This window comes from Diadema antillarum, unplaced genomic scaffold, assembly GCF_040938485.1.
Source record: "Diadema antillarum isolate AM-2024a unplaced genomic scaffold, OU_Dant_1.0 seq00002132_RagTag, whole genome shotgun sequence".
NCBI lineage: Eukaryota > Metazoa > Echinodermata > Echinoidea > Diadematoida > Diadematidae > Diadema > Diadema antillarum.
Window position 1 is genome coordinate 1 of NW_027272772.1, and position 22,500 is coordinate 22,500.

Below are 22,500 nucleotides of genomic sequence, written 5' to 3' on the forward strand. Positions count from 1 at the left end.
TTCGGAATAACGAGCTGTAACCAGGGGGAGGAGGGGGATTTTCAAAATTTTCTCTCCATCTTCTTGAAAAAATCTATGACAAATTTTCACCAAACTTGGCCATAGCATCTTTATGGTGATAGTACTGTAAATACAGTTAATGCATGATGTACAAGTAGGCTCAAGTTTACAATGACAGATGAAGGGATGCCCAACAAGGTGAGTGGGTAGGAAGGAGGCTTAATTTTCACATTTTTTGTCTTTTTCCTGAAAACTCAAGACGCATCCCTCGGATAATAAAATTGTATATCAGCTTTAAAAAGAAGAAAAAAACCTTCTATACAAAAATGATGGAGCTAATAGAGTGCTGGTGCCTGTTATGGTAAATTAATTCATGAATATTAACGTTAAGTGCGGCGGAGGCGGATTTGTCACTTATTCAGCTTCTTCTTGAAACCCTTATAATAGATATTTGCCAAGCTTGAAAACGTAGCGTAGGCGTATTTATCTGGTGATATGACCTCAATTTGTCTAAATGAGCACTGCCCCAACCCCTAAAGTGGGAGGAGATGGAGCCCCCTCCCCCCCACCTCATCTCCGCCCCTTGAACTTGAAAGGAACCAACACGAGGGGGTGGGGTCGTTCGGAGTGGAATTCAGAATTTTGTTGAAAACCCTATACATATGAAAAAAAAAACCCGGAAAGAAATTTTCTATACAACCAAGAGTAATAGAACACAATCTTATCACATTTTTAGAAGGTAGATCTATACTTTGATGAAAATTTCACTTCTGCTTACTAAATGATGTGGGGGCTACCCTGGTCTTATCCCTATAGCTTTGGGGAAGAGGGAACAACTTGGACTTGTTGCCCCTTCGAACAAAGTGGGACTCTATTACCCTATGAGAGATGCTACCTCCCACGTTCGGTGGAAATCCGTCAAAGATTTCTCAAGAGGATGCAGAATGTGTGAAAATCCCCCTCCTCCCCCTCAACCCCCCCCCCCCCCCCCCCCGATAAAGACACCCCTCGATCCGCCACAATCAAACTTGAAATAAAATTTCAGCCATTAATGTCTTCATAGCACTAACTAAGCTCTCTTTTCTGGTTTGACAGAAGAAGAAAAAAATTGAATTTAGGGACGCCGAGGCTTCAACCCCCCCCCCCCCCCCCCCTTAAAGCAGTGTGTGTGTGTGGGGGGCTCATTTTAACAAATTAAGTGCGTATCACCGTAAAGAGGCAATCTGCCAATTTTGGTGAAAATCTGTCGTAGATTTTTCAAGAAGATGCTGAAAATGTGGAAATTCCTCTCTTTGTCCCTCACCCCCTCGATCTGGAGACCCCTTGATCCGCGCCATAACCAAACATGAAATTTCATTCATTAACGCTGTGTCTTCATAGCACTAACTTTAGCTCTATCTTTATCGGTTTGACAGAAGAAGTCCTAGAGTTTAGGGACGTTGAAGCTTCAACCTCCCCGCAGTCCCCCCCCCCCCCCCCCTTCGGCGAAGGGGGGGCGCATTTTGACAAATCAAGATTATATTACCATAAACTATGACTGTCTCTATATTTCACAAGTTGGGTGAAAATCCGTCCTAGATTTTCGAGAATGTGCTGAAAATGTGGAAAATCCCCCTCCTCCCCTCACCCCCCGATAAGGGCACCCCTGGGTCCGCCATAATCAAACATGAAATTTTAGTCATTAATGTCTTCATAGCACTAACTTAGCTCTTTCTTTTTCGATTCGACAGATGAAGAAAAAAAAAATCAAGCGTTTACCATGGTATAGGGACTCTGGAGGCTTCAACTCCTCCCCCTCCCCCTCCTCAGATTGGTGTGTGTGTGTGTGTGGGGGGGGGGGGGGGCTCATTTTGACAAATTACGATCATATCACCATTAAGATGTTATCTGCCAAATCTGGTGAAAAATCGTTGTAGGGTTTGCAAGGAAATGCTGAAAATGTAATAAAAAACTAGAAATGTCGCTATGGCGACTGATTGCCTTACGTCCGCCATAATGCATGATTCTCCCAATAGGTGTATACTAGTAGTACAATGTCTTCACAATGTGTGATGACAGTTTCACATAACTGGCAAAATATTGAAATGACAGGTTTGTCAGAAATATCTTGAATGTTCTACTTTCCTTGAACTGGGTTTGCTATAATTATTGTCTAGGAGTGCAGGTACACATATTTAGGAAATTGAGAATTTTTACTTGACTTCTGACGGACCCTTTTATAAGTTTATGCATTGAGTAATTTCCAAGGTATGAAAAAAGAATGTAATTACAGTACAAGATAGTTTTTGTTGTTGTTGTTGTTGTTGTTGTTTTTTTTTTTGGGGGGGGGGGGCATTGAAACCTGGCCCTTGACACTTAACCTTTGACCTTTGATCTTCTGGCTGGAAATTTCCCGGAGAATCTCCATTAGGTAATGCACGTATATATTAAGTTTTAAAACTAATAATGCAAGCATTGCATATACTAGTATATGAGGGAAATAGTAAACTTTGAGGAGTTGACCTTGACCTTTGACCCCTGACTATTGACCCACGACCCCTAAATTCCTAGATAATCCCTGCCAGTCAGTACATGCGTGCACCAAGTTCCATGAAGATACATTGAACCATTTGCGAGAAAAGTGATATTGCAACATTTTCACCTAACCTTTGACCTTTTGACCTTTGACCTTATGACATGAAACTCTCCTTGGAGAATCTTTACGCAGTAGTACATGTCTACACTAAGCTTCAAGAAAATACCTTTGGGCATTGCATAGATATGGAGAAATAGCAACATTTTTCAGCATTTGACCTAGACCTTTTGACCTTTGACCTCTTGCCAATGTCACCTAAATCTACTCAACTAATTGATCCATCCTACATCATCCTTGGACCAAGTTTGGTGAAAGCTGCTTCATCCAGTTTTGAGTTATCACGTAAACAGATAAATTTTAGGATTTGACCTTGATATTTGACCTTTGACCTCTGTCCGATTTCACTAGAAAACTAATCAAGTAATTGCCCCATCATACATCATCCTCCGACAAAGTTTGGTGAAATTTGCTCGATCCAGTCTTGAGTTATCGCGTAAACGGATACAATTTCATGATTTGACCTTGACCTTTGACCTCTGACCTTCGGCCGATTTCACCAAAAATCTTATCAAATAATAACCCTATCATACTTTATACTTGGACCAAATTTGGTAAAATTCCAGTCAATATTACTTATCTTACTTATATTACTTAAAGTTATCGCGTAAACGAAAGCGGATGGACGTACGTACGGACGGACAACCCGAAAACATAATGCCTCCGGCACCACTTCGTGGCGGAGGCATAAAAAGACAGATGGTCGCTAAGACAGGTGGTAAAGATGGTAATATCGTGCGCAGCTTTGGTTGAGAGTTTCTCTTCCATCTCTACATAATATAGGTGAAATGAATGGTTTGCACATTTCCCGGCGACGTTTTGCACATTTCCCGGCAAAATTGAACATTTGCACATTTCCCGGCGTCACGTTTGCACATTTCCCGTTGATGAAATTTAGAGATTTGCACATTTCCCAGCAAGACGTTTGCACATTTCCCGGCGTTTGCACATTTCCCGGCGAGACGTTTGCACATTTCCCGGCGTTTGCACATTTCCCGGCTCCACAGGGCCTCCCCCCTCCTGTCCCCACTGACCTAATAAGGGTTAAATAGATTATTCATCATGTTATCACTATTTGAGTCAGCAAGATGTTTATCTAAGAACCTAATGAAATATCTGGACAGCATTATACCTCTCAAAGAACTTTATGAGGAGGTACTGGAAATTCATAATCATGAACTCACTACAGTGAAACTGTACTGGCATCTTCAGAAAAATATTCCATGGGGAATAGGAAGAGTAGAAAACAAGTTCCACCAAAACTGAAGTGACATCGATCCTTACCTCCAACTGATTTCCTGGAGGTGCCCTGCGCCGTACCAAAGGATTTCCTATCCCTGGCAGGAGTCACCCCTGCAATCGATTTGCGGGACACCGATCCTGGGGTGAGAACGGACACCGACTTCCTGGCTCCTGGTGTGGCCTGCCGTTTGCTGAGGCTGCTTCTGCCCCCGCTGGCGGCGGTGGTGGCAAGGAAGCCTGGGATGTTGGCCTTGGATGGGGTCTTCAGCTTCGACACCTTGAAGGAGACAGACTTGGCTGACTTGGCATTCGCGATGGCTGGCTTGCGGCTTGGCGCGGGGGAAGTGAAGCTAAGGGGAGGCGGTTTGCTGACGGGTTTGGTGCTGCCGGGGACCTGTTGAGAAGCGAGTAAAGTGGAATAATCAGTCCTATTGTGCTAGATGACTTGAGGAAGTAAAATGAAGGAATTGGGGTAGCTGGAGCTCAACATTAGCAGTGACCTTGGGCCCTTAAAAATTTATGCCAAGCCACCAAACTTCCAGAAAGGTTGTCTTTTGGTGGCCTGCTTGGGCAACTAGGATTCAAAATGGACTGCTGTGTTTCCTTATATTTCAGGCCACCTACATTTCAGATTCAAACATTCTAGTGGTCCAAATGGGCTACCTGAGAAAAAGTGTCGAGCCCTGGGATAGTTCTTATGTAACTTGTATACAATGTATATTGTTAACTTTGTGTTCTGCTTTCTAGAGGTTACTTGTACAATAGAACTTGAAAAGTATGTGAGTTTTGTCTAAGAGTAGGGTTGTTGGTGTTAAACATTTCTAGCAGCAAGGCACGACAAATAGTGATCACCGAAGAAGCAATTGGAATGCATGACAATCACATTCCACTCTCCTAGGCATTTGCTTGCCCTCACCCTGGGTTTCTTGGAGGCTGACAGAGCTTCAGTCCTCTTCCTCTTGCGGTCCAAGTAGTCATCAATGGACTCCATCTTGTTGAAAGCTCCATGGTGTGTCTTGCTCCAATTCTTGACGACTGCTTTCTTTGCTGGTTTGGCAAGGGTAGGGATGCCACTCTTTGCTCCTAATGTGTGGGAGAAGTAACACATTAGAAACATTGCTTTTCTCTAAGTTGAATCAGCTACTCCATTTTTAACATTGGCATGCCAAGTCCTGCTTGAATTGATGTTATTATCTATCTGTGCCAAGCACTCCCTGCATTCAATCCAGTCAGCTACAACAGAAGTAATATTAAAATGTTCACAAAGCAATTTGTTTAGCATACAACTGGTAGGAAATCACTTCAACTCGTGAAAAAGAATATCATGATTTAACATGAGGAAACAAAGGTTTTGATTTCTTTGTCTTTCCTCAAAGCTGAAAAGGCCTCTCAGCTGAGAGAGAGAAAAAGAGAAAGCATGTCAATATACATATTTTATCACATCAGAAAGTTCAGAGTAAGTTCACTTCACTGTTCTCTGCATCAATAAAATGCTTTCACTGGGAAGTAACTAAAAAGTCTACAACACAATTTTTCACTGTAATCACCCAACAGTAAAAGCTCTTTCTGCCTTCTTTACTCACTTGCTTGTTGGACCCTCATGTCAATTTCAGCCATAATCTGATCTTTCAGGGATGTGCCACTGCTCTTGTTCTCTTCTGCCGTCGGTTGAGTCTCCTTGGCGGGGGACTTGTCGAATGTCCCTCGCCGCACCTTCTTCATCTTCCTGCCGGCAGATCCTGTGGCTGACCTCTTACGGGACGATCCACTTCCAGAAGTTGGAGCTGCATTCTCTGGCGTCTTGGCTGCTGCTGTACCCGTCTTGCTGGAACTGCGGGATGCTCTCTTCTCGCATGACTTAATTGTGGTGGCCTGGGTTTCCGGCGTCTTGGTGGCTGCCGCTGGGCTGGGCTGGGCAAGGGGCGTAGGGGTGTTACTGGCAGATCTTGTTGCCTTCCTTGTAAGCCTGCAGATCAAGCATAGCAGTGGAGTAACAAGGACTGTTTGGCACAGCTGAATCCCATTACATCAATTAGTAGTAATTTTACAACTGAGATGTAAAGGAAGAGGTGTGCACTCCTGTTATAATGAACACGATATAATGAAATTTCGATTACAACTAAGTAGAAATTCACACCCTAACATTATCCACTCTATGTGTTTTATTGTTCAGTTATAACAAAATTTCAATATAGCGAAAGAAAACTGCTGGTCCCAAGGACTTCGTTATAACACTGTACTGTACAACATCTCCAACCCTAGTCTTTCAGATTTTCGCTGTAGCTATGGTAACAAAATCAATGCAAGTTGAAAGATGAATCAGTCCAGACTGTACATGTAATTCAAATTGGTGTCTCTTTCAGTGAGTTATCAGTCTATTATGATTTCCATTATATCTGTCCTGATTTTGCTGAGGAATAAAGAGAAGCAGCACCTGAACAGCTCCATGCTGACATACCTTGAGCCAGAGTTTGGTGGTGTAGGAAATGTAGGGGCTGGTGCTACAGACACTGGCTGGACGGGTGTGGGTGGCTTGCTGTGAGACCTACGTGTAGCAGCAGGTGAGCAAACCGTCTCTGCAGCTGCTTCACTCTGAATAAACAAAAATATTTGTATTTTTTTAATGCTAGTTTTTTTTTCTTTAATAAACACATCTAAATACTTTGCTAGGGCTACTGAACAATACACTGCTAACTTCTTTGATGTCATCCATGTTGCTTGCAGTTTATATGTTGACACAAACTTGTTAAGATGCATATTTGGCCCCTCCCTGTAATGAATGTAAAGAATTCTGTACAAAGTACCCTAGGTCAGGGTTCACTTTCACGTAACAGAAGAAACTGCAAATACAGCCAAACAATTATGTTCAGTAAACAGATTCGCTAACTTCACTTTTAAAATAAAGAAGAAATTGCTTGGACACAAGAACTTGATGGAAGGTTTGACATAAATTACTGTATGAGTGTGACTGTGCCACTCATTTGCCTAAGGTTCACAAAATTTCTGTGCTACATTCAAGAATCTGTGTTGACAACAAATAGTGTACGGTCCTTACTTGCGCAATGAAACACGATTTAGCACTGACTCAAGATTTAGCACTGACTCAAAGATGAGGCATACTATTCAACTCGGCTTTGCCTCATTGAATAGAGCGCCTAGTGCTATCTTTCACCTCATGCAAATGCACAACCTTGTACAGTGGAAACTCGATATAACGAGATGGTCGGGACCGAGTCATTTTCCTCGTTATAGCCGATATCTCGTTATATCAGTAGGCATAAAAGAAGGCATAAAATAAAGACATTAATTTGCACACGTGGGACTACCCATCATATTTCAATCAATACTGATCACTTGATATTGTGTGCGAGGGAATTACTCACCTTTATGGCTAAGAAGATGTTTTTCGCCAAGGAAATCCAATATAAAGAATGTGTTTCTTATTAATTGTAGATGTTTGAATTTGTAAATTTATATAGCTTGCGATCGTATCAAGATCGTCTGTGGATTGGTATGTGGTTATCGTATGGGTGTGTGTTGTGTGGAAAGCTTGAATATGGTCTGCACAATGCTGTGTGTGTATGTGACACATTCTGTATGTACATTATGACTGCGTGTGTGTGAAGACGGGGAATTCCCTAAGTAGAAGGCCAATCACAGCATCCGATTGCCTCACACCTGCTAAACGTCATGATGATGTCATGTATACATATGGCCGTCCCACCACATTTTCTGCATGTATCAGTGTGCGTGCACACACACACTTCACACGTACAACATGCAGTGTGTAGCTGGAGTGCACTGATGAAAATGATTATGTGTGTACAAGACAGTTTTTGGCGCATGAAGCTTTACAATCTCGGAAGATGATAGCACAGGCGAAGTAAAGCTTTACCGAAGGCATTTTGCTTTACCTCGCTATAGCAGGTTTGATTTACTATGTTTATCTTTGTTTGGAAGTCACAAAATTTATCTCGTTATAGCAGTTATTTCGTTATAGCCGATCTCGCTATAAGAGTAGCATTTTACATAGACTGGTGTGGAAGGAAATTTGGGACCGAGAAAATTTCCTCGTTATAACCGATATCTCGTTATAGCAGTGTTCGTTATACCGAGTTTCCCCTGTACCATCACACTCATGACCATTTACTACACTGTATTAGTATACATGTACTGATATCACTGAAACAAGAAAATGTGGGAAACATACCTTCTGTGCATCGCCAGCAGCCTGGGTATCCTCTGGCTCTTCTGCAGGGATGTCTTTGGTCTTCTTGCCCTTCCTACCTCTCCCTCTTCCACGACCTTTGGCCTTTGCCTTGCTTGCCTTTGGAGCAGGAGACACTGTCTCATCCTCTGTGGTGCTAAGTGTCTGCAGGTTACAACATCAGGTTTGGAAAGTTTAGTTACAATACATTCTTATCATCACATATCCCTTGACTCAACTGTCATTGTTGCCACATTCAATACAAGTATAAACCTAGATGAACTTGCAAAATTGGGTTGAACACAATGGGGGTATATACATAACTGAATTATGTTAAGAGACACCTACACAATATCATCAGAGGATAAACAAACTTTTTCCCCTCGAATTTAATTATTCTGCTCTAGATTACACTGCACATTATATCCCGTAATCTATAAGTTTACTTATTTACATTGTCAAAGAAAAGCGTATTTGAATGTCTAGTGTACAACATACTCCCTAAGAAATACCAAGCAAGGAACATCTAAGTTCCATGACAATTAACGTTCAATCTCATAGTATGTCTTCAATCGATAATGAATGTAACTGAAACTTGTTATCATTCCTATCTCCTGCAACTTCTCACCAATCTCTGGAAACGATCTAGACCTAATTTACTGTAACTTGAACACTGTGGAGTAAAAATTCTAGTACTGTAGAAATGTTCCCCCCAACCCCCCCCCCCTCAAAAAAAAAAAAAAAAAGAAAGAAGAAAAGACTGGCAGCTAAACTTCAACACATACCTCAGCTCAGTAATAGTAACCCATTTGAATCTCACTGTTGAGTCAGTGGACACATACTGGAAGTGAACTGAATCAGAAATCACCACGATCAACGTTTAACAACATGTAAAAACAAATGAGATCACCATGAATGGGTAATCCTTCAAGCCCAAGGCAATACAACTACCAAGACATTACTGATGCACACTGTGCTGTACCTGGACAATGGTTTCTGCCTCTGGTTCCACAGAAATTTCTTTGTTGTTCACTTCAGCTTTAGTCTCAGTCTCGGAAGTTTCCTCAGCAGTCTTCTCCTTGGCAGGTTTCTGCTTGCGGCCTCTCCCACGGCGCACTCTGGGCTTTTTCTCTGGCACATCAGATTCAGACTGGGGGGGGGGGGGGGGGGGGGAATGCAAACAAACAATAAATGATAAAGTGTAACCAACAGAGGCAGGCAGAATTATGGTCATTAAGATCAGAGTGAGCTGTTTAGATCAGAGTGAGTTGTTTTGAGTGAGGTCTGGGGTAATATGAAATTAAAACTTGAATTTGAAAGTCAACAACAATGTCGGTATCGATGATTTTCATCCCAAAAAGTAATTTGATGAATATTTTCATGATTGGAAAATGATGTCTACTTCTTGTGACTTGGTGCAACATGCACGGTTACATTGGGGTAGGGTCTGCAGAGCTTGTGATAGGGATAATCAAGGATCAATGTCTACCTCTTTATTTTATTTTCTTTAAAACAAGGGCTTTACAATATTGATAACATTCTTATTCTTACCTGATCTTCTGTTGATGAAGTTGTAGACGTAGTAACCGATTCCTCTTTTGGGGACTGGGTTGAAGAAAGCTTTTCAGGCTGGTGTTCAGCTTCACTTGACTCGATCACTGCTGCAAGTGCCTTTATCAAACCATCCGTCTGCAAGCCAACATGATAAAAGTGTGTAATAAAGTCTACTACTCATATAGTTATCGACCACCTAATTTTATATCGCCCATCGCCCACCACAATGGCTTTTTCACGTATAAAATCAAAAGTACATGTGGGACTTGGCGCAATAATATGTGACCCGCTACAACAAAAGGATCTGAAAGTCGGGGAAGGACAATTTTCTGAAAATGGCATGACATTATTCCCTTACTCTTCTACTTTAATTTTATATAGCACAACTCATAAAAGTACCCTGTTGCAGAGACATCAATGATTTTATTAGTGCATGGTAGTTAAGGAAATCAGAGTTTCGAGAAAAACGCCTTCAAAGTTTTCCTTCCGACGCTATCATGATCAACGGGAGGGGAGACAGTTTTCACCACTTGACAATAGAAGGCTTGCTCCTAGCAACCTCCGCGATGTTCATTCCAGCTTATCGCCAGGGTCTACGCATGACCAATCAGTATTCAAGATGCCACGGACTGACCAATAAGATCACTCCCTCGTTGCTAGGGGCGGAGTCAAGCTGCGGCACTAAATCCAAATCTTCGGACACGTTTCTGTTACGTTGAAAGTCAGAAAATCATGGCCCAGAAAAACGCTGATTTCTTGCCTTTCTTTGATCATTTAGCTTCTAAATTTCGGCAGATGATAGACAAAACATTAGACTACAAAATTATGCTAAAAACAGAAATTTGATTGTTTTGACTACCGGTACAGGTAATTTTGATGATGTGACTTCAAACTCGATTTTCTCGGCTCGGCAGTCAGCGACTTTAGGATCCTTTTGTTGTAGCGGCTAGCAGGTCACATATGCTCAAACATTCGTAGATCTACATGAATACAAATCAAGAGAAATTTAGGGGGATACCTGTACGTGTTTAGATGAATAACCTGAGGAAACAAGAGGAAAAAGAATCGGCAAAATCCTCATTTAAATAAGTATAAAAATACATGTAATCTAGATTCTTGAAGTACTATTTCTATTAAATTATTGTTAACATGTCTTTGCCATTCACTAGATTTACATGCTTTCAGTATCACAATGGGAGAATGGGCGGTCAATTAAAATGGAGGATGGTGAGCTTGCACCAGAGCACAGTAAAAAAATGTCACTTTGAGTGTACATGTCGCTATGTAGGATGAATTCCATGCCTAGGACACCTACGGACTATGGTACAATCGGAGTCAGCAATCTGAGCCGGGGATATGAATCTGAGGTTGTTGTTCTTTCTGCATTTAACTACCTTGTTGAGTGAAATGAAATGAAGGTGAAACTGATGGGATAAATATTCATATGATACATCATCAACAACTCAAGGTCAAGAATATCTAAAATAAAGGTACTGGAGGGCCTAGATCAATTTAATCATGCATCGATCGATAGTATGATGGGGTGTTGTGTACCCGGACACTTAAGAAGTTGACATTTAGATGATTTTTTCACATTGCCATTCTCAATAAAAATATTCCAATACACAATGATGAGGTTCTGAAAATTATACTTAACAGTTCTTCCAAAGCAAGGCAAACAAAATCAATTTCTGTCGTAATTAGAGAACTTAACTGAAACCTTTGGCATTTGCAAATATAATATATTTTGAACGTTGTAGCCAGCCTGCATGTATTGTCCATGGGAATGGATTAACACTGAAGTTTGTTGCTTCCGACTCAAACATGCGCACAAGTTTCACATCGCGCGTGTGATAGCATATTACGCGCTTCTTCTGGTTGACAAATCATGAAACAAATCACCGAATTCTGCTTTAGAGAAGTTACCTAAAAAATTGGTATAAAACATTCATTCAAATGCCATCATATTTTATGCTTATTTTATGGGATTTTATTGTGTTTGTGGAAGTAAATTTTTAGTCCAGTCCCACAACTTGTCCGGTCTGACCACGTATGGTCATAGTATAGGGTTTACTTGTTTTAGGTCCAACTGTAAAACCTAAACTTTTTTTTTTTTGCTTGAAGTTGGACTTGGAACTGCTTAGAGACCTACAGAAGTTCAGTCTAACTAACGGTTAATAAATAACGCTTTAAGTTACATTACGTCTAGACAGAAAGATCCGTCTGTCCGGAGGACTCTTTTTATATTTTGCCATTAACGCTGTCCTCCGTAGACAGACGGAAGGTTGCAGTACCCATTGCTGTGTGGATGTTCTTAACCACTGTCTCTATGGAAAATTGGGTGAGGTACCTCACCCTTCTCGATTGCGTCTAATTCACGGCCCTAGGTCGGCAAATTTAAGCTTGTATAGTGAAATTAGCTTTTTAAGAATACATTAAACTCACCAGATTAATGAATAATCCAAAATTTTAGTAGAATTTTCAACGTAAAACACAGCCTGTCGCGTCGTCACGTTCAAACTGCAGAAACATACAGTATGAATCTATTAGCCAATCACATGCGAGGTAGTTTATACGTGTTTGTTTTACTAAAACACGTACCTCGCATGTGATTGGCTTACAGATTCAAAATGGCGACTTACAGCTTGCGAACGGCGATGTTGCGATATCGATAAAATGTCTGCGTTATAACCGAGTTTATGTGAGTATTTCGATTGCACAATTGAGAAATTTATCCCAAATATTGCTGCATAATGTGTCATGTCATGTCAAACTTGTTTGAATGTAAAAAAGCTGTCTGAAATTTGGTTTATCGTAACGTTTCATCTGTGCGCGACTGCTCCACACAGGAGCCGCAATCATTGACTTCGGTCTGTATACGGAGGGGATCCGTGAAGCCAGACGCAGTCTCCGCGGAACATTCCCCGACGGACAGATACAGACCGATCTTTCGGTCAACATTACGTCATACTCATAATACTAACAAAATAGCAGGGGAAATTACAGAATACCGGTTTTGCGCCATATAAATTAGCATATTGGTGCGTGTAAGAGCCGCCGGAGGCGGGGCCTTCGGCCCCGCCTCCGGCGGCTCTCCCTTAGAGATGAATTTCAGCCCGAAGGGCTGAAATTCATCTTTCCCGTCGTCTGGGGCCCCCAAAAAGCCCGGGAACGGAACGGCCGTCAAAAAGTAGGTTGACCACACAATTTTTATGAAAATTGAGTGGTTTCGGAGGAAAACTGCTCTAAATCAAGATAACTCGAGTAAATCGTCGATAAAGAAAATCGAGCCGATTTTGACGGAACTATTTTAAAGGTGATGACGTCATCACAGCTAGCAGCTCTTCTTCCTTTCACTCTTTTCGACACAAGTCATTCACGATCAATCATATCACACTACACACTAGTTTGGCAAGGCAGCGCGTATACGCGTATTGTCAAGAGACATGTGCGCACTCAACTGCTACACGTATTGTACACTGTACTAGTAAACATGCGCGCGTTCTGCAGACTCAATACGCGCTACCACTGCACACGTACGCATCATAAGCTGTTGTGTAGACTGTACTGTTGTACGACTGCATAGAGTCAACATGGTGGGCTGTCAAGAGCACCCACACAGTGCGTAAGCTCTACTGTAAGCTAGCACCAGCAATTAGATAAGTGATTGTTTTCTAGTCTCACCTAAATTGCTATCGATTTCTAGGATACGGACTATCCTCAACTCCTAAAAACGTGAGTATTCATCGTAAATTCGGGTAGATTTTAACAGCTAGTCTAGACTAGCATCGTCAGGATCTAGATCTAGAACTACATTATTCGGGGGACACCCCCGAAACCCCCGAGAACAACGTAAGATACCACACTTCTCATCGCACAGATCAAAGAAAACACACGTAAACAAATGCAATCGTCGACAGCTGAATCACGGACCGTATCGCAGATCGGATTAATATTTCAGATGGTTGCTATCGGCAAGCGTAATTACGCTCTTTTCAGAGCGATTTGCGCTCTCCGTGATTGGCTGCCGGTATTCTGTAATTTACCCAAATAGCATATATTACTATTAACTGTTAGAGTCAATAGTGATTTGATAACTCAAAACTCGGCTCAACTGGCTAGATTCTACAGCCAGCGGTGAGCGGATGTGTGATTACAAACGGTAGAAATGTCATATCATAAATTACAGACCCTTTCTGGTGACCTTGATTTAGGATCATTGGCATATGATATTGCATATAGGCCTACATCATTACATGACAATGCTAGCTAACTGCGCAGCGACCAGCTCGAACGCAAGCCAGCTGGCTAGCGCCGCGCCGTTTGCTATGCTGGAAGGGTGCCAGTGCTGAGCCCACGCTAACAAAATATCTAGTATATGGGACTGTTGATCATAATACTCAATAGTACTGCACACTCGGGTGCGCTCACCTTCATGTTGGCTTTGATTCCATGCTTTTTTGCAAGCTTTTGGAGATCACATCGCTTCATACCAGCTAAAGTTGCTTCTTCGTATAAACTTGCCATGATTGAATATGCAGCTGAAGCACCGCAATGTATATTTTTTTCGCGAAACGAGGGGAGTAAATTTGTATTTCGCAGGAACGTAAACACGCTGCGTTGGATCGCTGCTCGTAACTCGTTGTTTTCAAACGAGAACGTTTCTCATTGTAAACAATTCTGATTGGTCAATAGTCTTCCACTGATCGTACTGATTGGCTGTTTAACAGGCGCGTTTTATGACCCCCCCCCCCCCCACCCACACACCGTCCAACCGTGTCTGCAATCCATCATGAATACCGTTACAGGTACCAAACTTGCACTAAGTACATATGTACATGTATTTATTTACCGCTATTTGCATCAAAGATCGTAATGTACGATCTGCTGTTGCAGTTATTGTAAAGATGCTTAGCAGACTTTATTCTTGAGATGTTATTTTATAATGGATGCTGGCATTTTAGATTTGCTACTGTGATAAATATGTTTCATTAAATGTTTAAAAACAATGTAGATTCAATAAAATGTTAGATTTTATGGCAAACATAAAGTTCACCTTTATAGCCATGTGGGTTGAGTGAATGCAGCAATATTAGTAGAACGCATCAGTGAGAGTTTGAGCAAAATTGGACAATCCGTTAAAAAGTTATGAATTTTTGAAGTTTCTGCTCAGTCACGGCTGGATGAAAAGACTACTATAGCTTGTGATGTCATATGAGTACAACGATATAAAGAAAGAATAAAGAAAATTCAACATAATACATATTTCCATTTTTCTTGCATAACAAAAGAACACTCGACTTCTCTCTTTCAGAAGGCAGGGGAAATAATATTACCCTTAACATACATCAGTAGCAAGTCGAAGAAATATGCACTTTATTCAAAAAGTAAAGTTTTGTGAAATTCTCTTTTTATTTTCCTTATATAGTTGTACGCATATGACATCATGCACTGTACATGTAGTAGTCTTCTCTTCCAGCAGTGACTGCGCAGATACTTAAAATATTCGTAACTTTTGAACGGATTGTCCAATTTTCCTCAAACTTTCACTGATGTGTTCTACTAATATTGCTGCATTCTCTCAATCCTTATGTATATGAAGGTGGACTTGTCCTTTAAGTACATGTATATCAATATCATTCGACTGCACGCTGAGGCTATCAAATATCATTTGGAGTGCAATGCACTTCTTATTGAAATAGACTTCATTAAATAGTGTAAATCAAACAAAATATGTAGAATAGCAGAAGCTCATTGAAAGCAGTAATAGAATATTAGTCATATCCTGTGCAGTTCACATCTTTTTCTAAAACAAAAACAACAAACAACTCTTACTTAGGAATTACACCTCCCTCAAAAAGAAAGAAAAATATATATATATACCTGTATATATCACAGTCAAGTTTTGACAGCAGTAATTATAATTTAATGCAATGGATGGGATTATTTTTTTAATTTCATTTTGCCCCCCCCCCCAAGAAAAAAACACAACACAAAATCAAACAGACCAAAAAGAACTCGTAAGTCAGAATGAGCATAATGGCATCATTACTTCCTCTATTTTGCATTTGTTTCATGAACACATTTGAAACTTCTGAATTTCATAAATACATGTACTTATTCTATATTGTATATATGTCTAAAATTGTATTTTCATTCTGTATTTCACATGGTGGTCATGTATTGCCATCATTCAATCTTATCGATCATTCTAAATTACTTTGTCAAAGAGATTTTTGTAGTGACTACGTTGTACCTGTATCAGTAAAAAGCTGCGTTGACTTGGATGGATGACGGTCAGTTCAATAAAGCTTGGTGATTTTTACAGAATTTTGTACTGTCTGCAAAAGCACAGCTGACTCCGTTATAATGAAATCACCAGGACCAGCAGCTTTCTTTCAGTGTATCTGAATTTTGTTATAACCAAACAAATAAACTATAAAAAAAGAGGATAATGTTGGGACCCGAGTTTTTATTTTGATGTAACCAGAAGTTCCTTATAACAGTGTTCGTTATAACAGGAGTGCACTGTATATATCTGTATTTGGTGTGTCTTGATTTGCATAATTACATTGGTCTTACATGTTTAGCATATAACAGAGACAACAAAAGGTGGTCTAGTCTTGGTTATCGTACAATCAGCAAGTTTACTTCCCTCGATATATCTTTCCATTTCCCTTTGACAAGTGGTTACAAGTTTTAGAGACTTGTAATAATTGGAAGCAACAGATTGTCTGTCATTTTCTGATACTGTCATATACATGCGTATGCCAACACAAACACATACACACACACACACACACACACACACACACACACAAAGACAAACACACACATATACACTACACACACATTTACACACAAACACAAAAATACACATATTCATACATTCATATTCAGACATAATACTAGCTTTGTCTTTTCTCGTTTTTCTTGTTTCTGTATTTAATAGAAAAGTAAACATGCAAATGTATATGAGTCAAGTAAGATTCTTCATCAGTAATGAGTATAGCATGATCAAGCTACAATCTTGAAAATACTGTATATCAGCAACACAGGTTTGCTTGAAAACAAGACTTACAAGACTTACCGGGTACTTACCTACAACTTAGATATGCACACAGACACAAAAAACATATATGACTATGACTATGCTACAATCTCAATGGAATGATCATTCAACACTCTGTGCATATGCAGTGGCAGATCCAGAGGGGGCGCATCGGGTGCATGCCTCTCTTGATTTTTATTAAAACAATATAAATAAAAAGAAAAAAAAGTGGACGCATGCACCTCCCCCACCCCCCCCCCCCCCCCCCCCCCCCGACTTTAATTTTGTAAAGACGCCTTCCCTTTACGGAATTCCTGGATCAGCCCCTGATGTGTATATTCATCACTTTCATTCAGACTTAAATTGACATAAGTATGTTGACAGTATGTGATTCACACTGATTTACATAACCTATCCCCAAACTACCCCTCCCCTCTCACCCCCCCCCCCCCAAAAAAAAAGTGCATGAGGTTAATAGCTCAAGGCTAACACAGACCTCTAGCTGAAAATGAATTTCTCAACATTTTATGACATACAATGTGTACCACACATTTGTGCGCATGCCATGTGTGCAAGAAGTGTGTCTTCTTGTGAATCCTCTACTCGGCTATAAACAAGCTCTAGGAAGTCAAGCAATTCCCCCCCCCCCCCCAGCATTTTAAATCTTCAATATTGTAAAAGACAAAGCAAATAAGAGAAAATAACAACAGTTGTATCTTTTTCAGTAAAACCCTTATGTACCAACAAAATCTCATTACTGCATGTGTGTTTCCAGATTGGCTCGCTATATGGAGTTAGTTGTACCATAGACCTTCACATATCAAATATCCACACTTGGTAGATGGGTGCTCATTATAATGGGGCTCACCATTACATTTACAAGTGGTACCAGCTACCAGGTTAGGGTAGCTGAAATCTCTGCATGTATTTATAACATATCGCATGTGTGGATTATGCAACTCTGGATGTACCTCTATGCCATAAGATTATGAACTCCAATTTCCGATAAGATGAAGAAAGACGCTCTGAAGAAGATGTCATGATGCTCCAAGGATGTCCGAATCATTTCCCACTTTTGACAAGTACAGGCAAGTGAATCAGGCTATGATGCACTTTCATTTTACAAATTGTCTTTGCAGTCAATAATAGATTCTGCTGTCACTGGCAATGGGCCACAATCTGTTTTTCAATTTCTTCTAAATTGCCTATGACTTGATTGAGTTGTGTTTCATCCATCTCAAATCGCAGGTGTTCCACATCCTGCAGCAAACATAAAAAAAGAAAACATTTTGAATATCATTACAACACATGCAAATGATTGAAACAGAGCAGAATACGAAGACACTATACTCATCCACAACATGGACCCATTTGAATCTTGAGTGGATGAAGTGTGCTCTTTTCTCTCAAGAAATGTGTGCAGTGGAAAAAAAAATCTAAAGATGATCATAATGTAATAAGAAGACTGATTGTTTATGTATGAAGCATGGATTTAAACACTGAAGTGGTATCCACTTAGTTGGGGGAAGTTAGGAGACAAGTTTTTCCCCCTGTTTAAAAGGGCAGCTAGTATTGGCCTGTGCAAATTACCCAACATAAATTCCAGTATGTGGAAATTATACTAAATAAAGCACAGTTAGCAAACCCACTGATATACAAAGCAACGTGAACACATATATGCTACAACAAGCAGTCCTAAACAAAACAGCAATATAAAAGGACTCAGGACATGTCCTGCCCAACGGCAAATGTTTAGACTGTGTTATGGGCAGCATTAATCTGGGATTGCTTCGAAAATAGCTCTTCTGATAAGGAAATGAAACCCCAGAGATTGTTTCTATGGATTTACCAAATAATTTCTAGACATTATCAGATGAGCAATGTACTTAAGTTTTCTTTTCAACTTTTCCACATCAAAGCAAACCACAGTAAAAGAGGAAATGGTATCAAAATAATACATTTGAATTATACACACTACCAGGAAAGTCTTCATATTTACCACAGCATCGTGAAACACAAAATTTTCAAAATTACAGTAATTATTCTAAAACACGTTAGACATTTACAGTACCTGATCTGGACGACTCCTGTTGTTTAGCTGTAGCTCAACAATTGCAGTCGGTGTGTTTATTTGGTCGATGTGCTTGGCCTGACTTTTGATGTCGATTCTCCAGCTCACATCTTTCAAGCTGTTCCCAAAAACTGACTGGAAGTAAAGAGTCAGGAAAAAGCATTGTTGATTAATGTCACATTTAAAGGCAAGTTCACCTTCATATACATGGATTGAGTGAATCCGGCAATATCAGTGGAACATATCACTGAAAGTTTGTGGAAATTTGGACAATCTGTTCAAAAGTTATAAATTTTTGAAGTTTCTGTGCGGTCACTGCTGGATGAAAAGACTACTACAGTTTATAATGTCATATGTGTAGAACAATATAAGGAAAAAATAAATAAAATTTCACAAAATATATATACATGTATATTCTTTTTAAGTACATACATTTGTATTCCCTGAACTTGTCACCTACGTATGTCCAGGGTAATATTATTCCCCCTGCCTTCTGAAAGAGCATGTCAAGTGCTCCTTCCTTTTGCAAGAAAAGTGAAAATATGTTGAATTTTCTTCGTACATGTATACTTTCTTTATATAGTTCTACAAATGTGACATACACCACAAGCTTAGTACACATGTACTCTTCTCAATCAGCGATGGCAGCACTGAAACTTCAAAAATTAATAACTTTTGAACAGATTGTCTGATTTTCCTCAAACGTTCACTGATGTGTTCTATTAACATTGTTGCATCCTTTCAGTTCTCAAGCACACTGTATATGAAGGTGAACTTGTCCTTTAATTAGGATCATTCAGCCCAGAGCTGAATTTCTCAACCTACAAACTTAATAATCTTCAATTTGTTTATGGCATACTTGCCAGTTTCACTCTCTCTAAATACATCTACAATGAAGATTTAATTATTTTTCTTTGTTGTTACCTCAGTGATTTTGAGGGTGACTAAGGGTAATACTCACTGAGGGAGAATCAAATTGCCATAAAAAGAAAAACAAGAAAGACTAGCTATGGCATTGTGATTTAATCAATACTTTACCTTCACCTCGTATCAAGCAAAAGAAAGGAAATCCAGAAAAAATCTGAAGCATTTTGCCCCTCTCCGTAATTCATTGAGCGCTTCATTTATATGGCACAATATGCCAGGCCGATGCCGTATTTGCTGACTACATATGTATTGCTAGTCACCTAAGGCAAATCACAAGGAGTCTGTATCATTTGTCCATTTTTTTTCAGTGTGTGTGAAGCATGGACTACCACACCAAGTCTGAATCCTTTTCTTTGTGAGGAAGTGAAGCACATACATGTAGATGTATGTCCAAGAAATGAAGCTATTCAATTACCTGATAAACCACCTTGTCATGAATCTTTGAGCGATTACTCTTCCAAAATTTGGTGAAAGCTGTGGCTTGTGCTTGGGATATTCCGCCTTCTTTCTTCTTCATCTGTGATGTCAGAAAAGCCTCAAGTTGATTGAAATCCATGTCAATTGATGCAACATTCTAAAAAGATAGAAATATGACAAAATATGGATGTAATCTTCAGTTTTCCAGTAAAGAATCTGTTTATCTCATAATGTCCTTTCATTTAGGCAGGGAGCAGCTGAGCCCAACCAGATGCCATGCGACATTTGTGTACAACGGCAGGGCTGTGTATAGACCTCTAGTTAGGAGCAGCTTTAGAATTTCTACACCACCTCATGAAAACAGAAAAATATTCCTGAAAACATAATTTTTTTTTAGATATTCTTAACAGCATGGCTACATACTGCTGTCACTCCAGAATCCCTGTCACTCCCATCTTCAAGCAGTTAGAACAGCTTAACTTCCTTCCCTGTGAAATTCACATCTATTAAAGGCCATGAAATAGACAAAACAGGCATGCAATGTAAGCTGAAAGCCCCCAACCAAATAGACAGAAAGATCAGTCTGTCCGGAGGACTCTTTTATATTTTGCCATTAACGCTGTCCTCCGTGAAGCCAGACGCAGTCTCCGCGAAACATTCCCCGACGGACAGATACAGATCGATCTTTCGGTCAACCAACCAAACTAAACTGCAATTGCTGTGCCTGCATGCTGCAGTGTTTCATCATCACATCATTATAATGGCAAGGTATTTACAGCTACCTACGACTTACGTACCTACCTACCATGTGGGTAGATAAAATTTGATAAATTTGAGAAGTCTTCTTCCGCCAATATTTGGTTGACAGCATCGGTATATGGTATAAAGCAAGGCAAAGCCATGCTAAAAATTTAGGTGGACCGGACCGGACCCCCATCATGATATTGATTGCAAATAATCTTAATTATTGCACTGACTCATTTGACCCGCATACGATCACGACATACATGTTGTTTCTTGATGAATACCATAATCTTCAGAAGTGAAAGGACGTGGACAAACAAACCATGCAACCATCGTCATCGAATAAGAAGACTGCGCTTTACACCAAGTTAAATGTATGGGACTAAACAACTCGTAAAAGAGACCCACCTTCAACAGGCTCTTGCATTTCGTCAACAAATTCGCAAACTCATCCTCAGAGAGATCCGAAAATAATTCTTCCTTCATCAGCTCATCGGTGATTCCTTCAACTCCGAGATAATCTCGTTTAGCAATACCATTCAACAAACCGGACACCTTTGAGATTGTTTTCTCATCCTCAGCCATCTTTGCGCTAGTTTTTTTTGTACGTAAAACGTAAACTGATTCATTGCTCCTGATCCTCCCCACACACCCTGGATGTGTCAGGTGATCTATACACAGGGATTTCTCAAATTTGTGTATAGTCAATTAACACAACTTTGGTCTTTCTGGGCCGATTCTGGCTAAGAAAGCTCAGGTTATCGAAAACCATTCTATTAGAGAATCAATTACCGGCATCAAACTACTAGTAATAAATCACGATCAACGCAGATAATACAAGTACAAGAATGAGCTTGCATGCTGAAGATGATCCCTACATTGCCAGTGATGGACTGATGGGGGGAGGGGGGAGGGGGAGTGGGGTAATCACTAATTCATCAATTCATTCGATTCATGAGCAATATTCCACATGCTTCGTATACGCACAATATGATACGTTGTATTTGTGGGGGTTTCTGGTCCTAAACTCTAAGATGGTAACTATAAGCACCACTCGATATCTTTAATATGCCCCAGTTTTTTTGAAAAGTTTGATCGCAAAATAGGCTAAGCCCCATTTTTTCCTTTTTTTAAAAAGCATTTTAGAGAATGCCAATCATCAGATGAGCAAAATAAAACTTTTCCGATGACACTTCACTTCTTGCATAACAAAAAATATTCTAGAAGTTATGATTGAAATACTCCATGATTTGGTATCATTTCCTTTGTTATTTAGCGGGTTTAATCGCAAATACAGTGTATATACCAAATTGACAAGAATGGAGAAAACTCGTTTTGCGATCTATCTCTTCATTTGCATTTAAGCAGAAAGTAAAAAAGAAAAGAAAAACACTTCCTTGTATCTTACGTGTTGGTTAATGAAATCATATTTTGATTCATTAATTGCCAATGCACATCTTATTTTACTCATAGTAGTATTCTGTACTCACAAATGTCGTTACTAATTCTGTGCAGTCATTTGATATGCAATTTATTGAATAATGCCAAAATTGCTCTGTATTTTTGAATAAATTTATTCATCTTCTATACAACTCCCCGTTCAGTGGAAACTAAGAAATCACTTTTGCAGTTTATAACGTGATTGATGACTAATG

At 39.9% G+C, this 22,500-nt stretch overlaps 2 protein-coding genes across 2 annotated transcripts; both read right to left on the bottom strand.

Annotated features, from left to right (window-relative positions):
• Positions 1–3,916: 3,916 nt before the first annotated feature.
• Positions 3,917–14,231, bottom strand: LOC139714012 (uncharacterized; the record flags this gene model as incomplete). Its single annotated transcript, XM_071625737.1, has 7 exons — positions 14,067–14,231; positions 9,633–9,770; positions 9,064–9,231; positions 8,085–8,246; positions 5,458–5,719; positions 4,791–4,957; positions 3,917–4,268 (listed from the first exon to the last, which is right to left on the bottom strand). Coding segments are annotated over exons 1-7 (1,345 nt in total), but the record flags the coding sequence as incomplete, so codon positions are not given.
• Positions 14,232–17,685: 3,454 nt separating this feature from the next.
• On the bottom strand, positions 17,686–21,441 carry LOC139714013 (COMM domain-containing protein 1-like). Its single transcript, XM_071625738.1, has 4 exons — positions 21,254–21,441; positions 20,100–20,258; positions 18,758–18,892; positions 17,686–17,946 (listed from the first exon to the last, which is right to left on the bottom strand). Exons 1-4 carry the CDS (start codon positions 21,428–21,430, stop codon positions 17,845–17,847), a joined length of 573 nt encoding a protein of 190 aa, XP_071481839.1. The 5' UTR covers positions 21,431–21,441; the 3' UTR covers positions 17,686–17,844.
• Positions 21,442–22,500: the final 1,059 nt, after the last annotated feature.